The sequence below is a fragment of the Borostomias antarcticus genome, assembly GCF_949987555.1.
Source record: "Borostomias antarcticus genome assembly, chromosome: 6".
Lineage (NCBI taxonomy): Eukaryota > Metazoa > Chordata > Actinopteri > Stomiiformes > Stomiidae > Borostomias > Borostomias antarcticus.
In genome coordinates, this window is record NC_140239.1 from 17,223,450 (window position 1) to 17,230,949 (window position 7,500).

A 7,500-nucleotide genomic window follows, 5' to 3' on the forward strand; every position below is an offset into this window, starting at 1 on the left:
GCCTGGTGTCCTGGGACAACACCCTACAGAAGGTAGTTAGCGAGCGGCCAGCTACAGTATAGCTTGTGACACTGTATTGTAGTTTATAGGCTTGTAGTAATATCAATAAGGAAGCAGGAACGATGGTGAATTTCTGTCAGTAAGTTCACTGAACAGTACATCTGTAGTTGTTTTTTCTTTCAGCATAACTTCAACTATAGACTCCAGAACCGGGTGAGGAGCACAACATAGGCTCTCCTCTCAGTGTTAGGCATAATGATGGTGATAGGCTCTTCTCAATTTTAGAAGAGAACTGAGAGCTGAACCAAATCAGCCTAAGATCAATAATAATCCATCCCAGAAGAATCACGCCAGACTCACTCACCATTAAAAACCTCCATGTTGAGAGTGAGAGAGAGACTCCTTCTGAGAAAACTCTCCATGTTGGGAGCAGGGCCGGCTGTTGCTCAGGGATGCTGAGTGATATGATGGTTTCCCCCATACAGATCAATGAGCTGGGGAATCCCAAGACCAAAAAGACCAAGGATGCGCCAGCGTTCTACGAGGTACGCGTGTTGGTGGTTGGCATGCTCACCTGCTGGTATTGGGACAAATGGTCAGAATGAACCAGTCCAGAGATAGCTGATAATCACCCCAGATAGACACATGCATGATGTGTGTGTGTTTGTGTTTCTTTGTGTGTGTGTGTGTGTGTGTGTGTGTGTGTGTGTGTGTGTGTCCGTGTCCGTGTGTGCACTTCTACGTCTGTGTGTGTGTGCGTGTGTGTGTGTGTGTGTAGGTGCTGGAGGCTGCTAAGTCCTTGCTGGATGCAGGGGAGGAGCTGTCCTGTGATCTGTTGGGGAAGCTGCTGAAGTTCCAGCTACTGGGGGTGAAGGCCAGTGATCAGCAGCGGAGGACCACCGAGCTGAAGGTAACCGGTTCCCAATCAATAACCAATAAGTAATCCACAAGAAATAATGTATCAATAATCCATAATCTATCAGTAATCAATAACAAAGAACAAGTCAATAATCATATCCAAATAGTAGAATGTCTCTCTGTAGAGACCCTAACCTTCTGTCCCCCCACCCAGGCAGTTGAGGAGAAGACCAAGGGTAAGGTTGGTGCTGCTTCCGCCAAGGACAAGGGGGGGGCCAAGGGGAAGAAGGGCTCTGAGCCCAGCGCCCCCGCCAAGGACACCAAGCTCAAACGCCGCGGGGAGGAGGACGAGACCAGCAAGTACATAGGTGTGGAGGAAGGAGGACTTCTGGTCTGTCTGCAGCACAACACACCGAAACACTATGTTAGCCTGCCGAGCTAAGCTGTATGCATGTGTGTGTGTGTGTGTGTGTGTGTGTGTGTAGATGATGAGCCAGATGACGGTCCGCAGCACTACGTCCTGGTGGTGGGGTTCTACCAGGCCCAGCTCCCGGCTGTGCTGGAGTCTCTGGGCGTGCATGTGTCCAACGTCATCCAGCTGTCGTCAGGGAGCACACCTGCCTCAGGGAAGGGGGCGAGGGATGACAGCACAGCCCTGGACCAGCGTAGGGCTCACCCACTGTTATAACCTCCTTGACTAACCACACTGTAAACAGCTAACTGAACATGAATCTGACTCTGAGATCTGAATGTGAATCTGAGTGTGAATCCTCAATGTGAATGTGAATCTGAATGAATCTGACTGGTGAATTAATCTAACCATGACTCTAAAAGGCTATCTGCCCCATCTGTCTGTGTACAACAAGGAGGCTATAATATTGAATATAAATATGACTCTTAGAGGCGGAGGCAGTGTTGCGTAGGAGGAGGGAGCTGGAGTTGTTCTGGGCCATGCTGGGGGCAGTGCTGGATGGTGGCCCTGCCCTCTCTAAGCTGCATGATGTGGTCAGGCTGAGATTCACCGCCAAGCAGATCTTACTGCCTCAGGACAGAGACAGCACTGAGGCTGTGGTGGGTACACCTCTGCACCGCTGTGTAGAGATGACCTCTCTCTGTCTATCTCTACAGCACCTCTCTTTCTCTACCTCTACCTCCCCAGATACTGTAGCTAGCCGATCTGGGCCATACAGTATATGGGACGTAACTAAGCCATAAGTGCCTCGGCATCTGGCCTATATATGGCCCAGATCGGCTATCTATCTCTACCTTTCACTCTCCCTCTACCTCTCTGTGTCGTGTCTCTCTACCTCTCTTTCTCTCTTTCTCTCAGTAAATATATACAGTATATAGAGTATATACCTCTATCTCTCTTTCTCTATCTCTCTCTCTCTCTGCCTCAGGATAGAGACAACATGGGTGCTATGGTAACACCTCTACTGGATCTATGTTTAACTCTCTCTACCACTATCTCTCTTTCTCTCTCACTCACTCTCTTTTGCCTGTGTGTGTGTGTGTCTACAGATGGTGTTTGGGACACATGTGTTTGAGGAGGTGGCGTGTTTGATCTATGACAGTCTGGACTGGAGGAGACAGCATCAGCACTACCTGAGCAACATGAGACTGATCCAGGTTCCCTCAGTCTGCCGGGCTCCGCCATGCTGCAGCCAGGACAGCCCTGCAGAGGTACACATTTCAATACTTTATTGGATTCCACAAGTTCAATTACAGCTATCAGGGGATCAAATATAATAGGGTGAGACAGTTCCAGAACACTCAGGGATACACACAGCACCTTCATCTCCACACAGCAAGGCTGCCTATGATAGCTGAAACAGAGCAATATTTAACAAGTTGTTAAGCTTTGCTTTGTCCCATGCCAGCGATGTTCAGACCTCTCCTGGTATACTTGTGTACATGACCTAGGCTTCCAAATAAAAGTACACAAAATCTACATCTGAACCCAAAGTTGGTAATAGTTTAAAGTATCGGTTGGTACTTTATATTGGAAAGCCTGGTCCATGTACAGATCAAAAACAGCCTACTGTTATGCTACAATCAGGACCTCTTTGTGACTGTGGTCAACAAAAACAACGTCAGGTTATTGGGGATGTTAGCAAAGACATCACAGGTGTAGTTAAACCAGACTGGTGACACTCTTGCATGTTTATGCATTGCTGCACTGGATGGTAAGCTCTTTTGTACGGCATCGGACACTAGGTCAACAATACGGTAATTGCGAGCAATGTACAGATGTTTGTATGCATTACATCCATTTGTAATGTGTGCAATTGATTCTAGATGTTGTTCAGAATCAGGTTATGGCCATTTCTCTAGCAATGACATCATTATCGAGCATGTGCAGTAGGTGGGTTAGCCTGGTCGCTGTGTAAGTCCATGCTAAAATTTGTATATGGGTAATGGTACGTGTGTGTGTATGTGTGTGTGTGTGTTTGTGTGTGTGTGTGTGTGTGTGTATGTGTATGTGTGTGTGCGTGCATGTGTGTCCCAGGCTGCCCAGACCCCTACACCTCAGACTCCTGGATCCAAGAAGAAGTCTGTACCACCAGAGGAGACCGTCCCAGGTAGTCTACCCAGCACACACACACACACACACACACAAACGCACATGCAGACGCACGCACGCACGCACGCACGCACGCACAGACAGACAGACAGACAGACAGACTCTCTCACCCTTCTCCTTTCCCAGCAGAGCTGGAGGCCCCACTGCTGACCACGGAGGTGGACATGCGTTACTATAGCGACCTACTGGACCTGGTGCCCCCCGAGGCGTCCTCCGTCCCCCTGATACTTCACTGCATGCTGGAGCAGGTCTGGAGGGGGGGGGGGCAGAGAGAGAAGGAGATAGAGAGAGGAGGACAGATACCGGTACAGAGCCTAGCCCTGCTCTGAGAGAGAGAGAGAGAGAGAGAGAGAGGGGAGGGACAGAGATATTGGTCCAGAGCCTAGCCCTGGGGCCTCATTTATAAACGTTGTGTTACTACAAAAGCAAGCGTACGGCACTTTCCACGCAACCTTTGGGATTTATCAAAAATGAACTTGAAACTCAAGAACCACTTTGAAATTGATACAATTGTTTGTGGAAAATAAATGTACATTAACTCTCATGTATTATAGAACTCCCATATGAATATGACGAGACTTGACTACTGTATGTGTGGAGTTTATGTCAGTAATTCTGGTGCAGAAGCGGAGACATCTTATAGCTTTGAGAAGTTTGACTATGCTATTGAATAAATATTATAGCCTATGTGTAAATGCTTTTATGAATACGCATGTTGTCACTCTGATAAACATACTGTACCATTTTAAACCCCACTCTTCTCTCTCCTTGCCCTTAGATAATGGGCAAACATGATTTAGGATAGGCCTACAAACGGAGATGTCTGCTATTGCAAAAGAACCCCTCAATATGTTGTATTGTTAATCTGGAATAATATTGGATCTGTACTTATTGAACAATATGTAGGAAGTAGTTTGTTGGTGTGTGAGTCAGTGATCACACAGATTTAAAACAAACCGCTGGGTTAATTAGAAATACAAAACCCCACCACCAACCACAATATTAATTTAGCCTTGCCAAATAATTTACACAATACTTGCATGTTATGACAATCTCATAAATAATAAGGTGAACAATAGGACAGATTGCATTTCAACTGATGCTGTTATCGACACCTCAGTTTCATAATATCATTTTGTCATCACAGCAGCGCGGATTGGGGTTGAACCTATGATCTTCGGTTCACGAGATTGACACTTTGCCACCCAGCCACCATGCCAGTCTTCAATTCAATTCGACCTCTGCTACAAGAACTTCTATTTCACTCTGACTATCACCATCATTATCATCATGCAGTCACTATTTATGAATGGATGAATGTGGCGGTTCATTGACCATTTATATGCAATTATGGGTGTTAAAAAGGGTGAGACAAGACGCGCTCACGTGCGCCAAGTTTACGGTTGATTATAAGAAACTCGCTTTGAACTGGCGTATGTTGAAGTAGGCTGTGACAGTTTTATAAATGAGGCCCCTGGTCTGAAAGAGGGAGATAGAGAGAGAGGGAGACAGAGATAGGAGGGACAGAGATGTAGGTCCAGAGCCTAGCCCGGGTCTGAGGGAGAGAGATAGAGAGAGGAGGGACAGAGATGTAGGCCCAGAGCCTAGCCATGGTCTGAGAGGAGAGATAGAAAGAGAGAGAGATAGAGAAAGGAGACAGAGATGTAGGCCCAGAGCCTAGCCCTGGTCTGAGAGGAGAGATAGAAAGAGAGAGAGAGATAGAGAAAGGAGACAGAGATGTAGGCCCAGAGGCTAGCCCTGGTCTGAGAGGAGAGATAGAAAGAGAGAGAGATAGAGAAAGGAGACAGAGATGTAGGCCCAGAGCCTAGCCCTGGTCTGAGAGGAGAGATAGAAAGAGAGAGAGATAGAGAAAGGAGACAGAGATGTAGGCCCAGAGCCTAGCCATGGTCTGAGAGGAGAGATAGAAAAATAGAGAGATAGAGAAAGGAGACAGAGATGTAGGCCCAGAGCCTAGCCATGGTCTGAGTGGAGAGACAGAGATGTCGGTCCAGAGTCTAGCCATAGTCTGAGAGTGTCAGTCCAGAGCCTAGCCCTGGTCTGAGAGAAGGAGACAGAGAGGAGAGACAGAGATGTCAGTCCAGAGCCTACTGTAGCCTTGATCTGAGAGAGTGTCAGTCCAGAGCCTAGCCCTGGTGTAGGAGTGGTCAGTAAATCAACGCACACTCTTGTTCTCAATGTCATCATTTGGTCTTTTATTGAAGGACCAAGAGAATAAATAATGAATTCAAACAACTTAAAAACATCATGCAGTTGAAAATTGTTTGCCCTTCCGCTCACTTGAACACCTATTCATTAGCTGTGTTCGGAATCGCTCCCTCGTTCCCTCGCTCCCTATTCCCTATATAGGGTTCACCATGTAGTGAACTACCTAGGGAACAGAGAAAATGTAGGGTACATGCACTGTTCCCTGGAAATCAAGGTGAATTGTGGGTAATAAATAGTGGACTATATAGGGAACGAAAATTCCGTGGAGAATTCGGACACTACAAACAAAATGGTTGACGCCCTATATAGTGCACTATATAGTGAATAGGGAGCTATTGATCCTAAATCAAGGAGGCAAACCACCCCTACAGATAACGTCATCCAATCAGACATCAGCTCAAAATTATCACAACAAACAACAAAACAGTCCAACACATGATCAGTATAATTTACAGAAAATGCATGTCTCAATGTATTCATGAGCAATAATCAAATAAGGAAATGATAATTCATCATTAATGAAATCATGTCAATAATCAATAAGTAAAATCTGTAAATGGCTTCAACACCTGGTCTGACTGTCCTGGGGAGTTTGGTTTCTCACCCTGTTGAGGTTGGCTTGGAGATCGGTCCTGATCAGGTGTGACAGTGATCAACTGGTTGGAGTCACCTCCTTAGTTCCGCTCAAAGGAGCGATGTTGTGGTTGTATTTTGAGAATGTAACATGACCCCTGTGTGACCCCTGTGTGTAGGTGGTTGCCAGCGAGCAGGCCCTCCCTCCGTCCAGAATGGAGCAGAGAGCACACGGGCTGGACCAGGACCTGGCTAACTACATGCTGTCTACCATCCTAACTCTGCCCCTTCCCGACCAGGACAAGACGGTACCACACACACGCGCGCACACACACACACACACACACACACACACACACACACACACACATGCATACACAAACTTACTGTACACACACACACACACACACACATTATTGTCGTTGATGATGACGATGATGATGATTTTGCAGTAATATGTGATAGTCTTTCCTCATGTCATGGATACAATAAAGTCATGATGATGATTATGATGACGATTTTCCTCCCCATCATGATCATCTTCCTCCTCCTCCTCCTCTCCCATGTGCTGTCAGAGGCTGCAGGAGGAGTTTGGGGTGGAGCAGAGCAGCCAGCAGAGGACTGAGGCTCAGCAGCGCCCCCTGCTGTTCAACAGCCATGACCACAGAGCCCTCAGACTCCAGCAGCTGCCTGTCAGTAATGTACACGAACACACATATACACACACACACACACACACACACACACACAGAGCCCTCTCCCCCCAGCAGCGGGGGCGTGTCTCTCTCATGATGCCAGTGTTGTGTGTGTTGTGTGTTGTCAGGTGTGTAAGGGCTTAGACGCGGTGCAGGCAGAGGCAGACATGATGAAGAGGTCTCCATTCTGGAGCCTGCTCACCTCCTCTTCCTCCTCCTCCTCCTCCTCCTGCTCCTCCTCCACTAGACAGGCCAGGACTCAGCAGCTCATATACTACTGCACTGATGGTGAGGCTCTCCTCTCCTCTCCTCTCCTCTCCTCTCCTCTCCTCTCCTCTCCTCTCCTCTCCTCTCCTCTCCTCTCCTCTCCTCTCCTCTCCTCTCCTCTCCTCTCCTCTCCTCTCCTCTCCTCTCCTCTCCTCTCCTCTCCTCTCCTCTTCCTCTCCTCTCCTCTCCTCTCCTCTTCTCTTCTCTTCTCTTCTCTCCTGTCCTCTCCTGTGCTCTACTCTTCTCTCCTCTCCTATGCTCTCCTCTCCTCTCCTCTCCTATGCTCTCCTCTCCTAT

General features: G+C 47.6%; 1 protein-coding gene across 1 annotated transcript in view; it reads left to right on the forward strand.

Annotated features, from left to right (window-relative positions):
- spag17 (sperm associated antigen 17) overlaps window positions 1-7,500 on the forward strand; it is a gene marked incomplete at both ends in the record, with an annotated part of 74,365 nt that overhangs the window by 964 nt on the left and 65,901 nt on the right. Inside the window, 12 exons of the mRNA XM_084440029.1 lie at window positions 1-32; window positions 486-545; window positions 779-910; window positions 1,073-1,226; window positions 1,344-1,523; window positions 1,760-1,929; window positions 2,380-2,541; window positions 3,368-3,440; window positions 3,572-3,690; window positions 6,421-6,549; window positions 6,817-6,933; window positions 7,065-7,114. The exon at window positions 1-32 is cut by the window's left edge and continues 109 nt beyond it. Of these exons, the coding sequence (XP_084296155.1) occupies window positions 1-32; window positions 486-545; window positions 779-910; window positions 1,073-1,226; window positions 1,344-1,523; window positions 1,760-1,929; window positions 2,380-2,541; window positions 3,368-3,440; window positions 3,572-3,690; window positions 6,421-6,549; window positions 6,817-6,933; window positions 7,065-7,114 (1,378 nt within the window). The remainder of the gene's footprint in view (window positions 33-485; window positions 546-778; window positions 911-1,072; window positions 1,227-1,343; window positions 1,524-1,759; window positions 1,930-2,379; window positions 2,542-3,367; window positions 3,441-3,571; window positions 3,691-6,420; window positions 6,550-6,816; window positions 6,934-7,064; window positions 7,115-7,500) is intronic.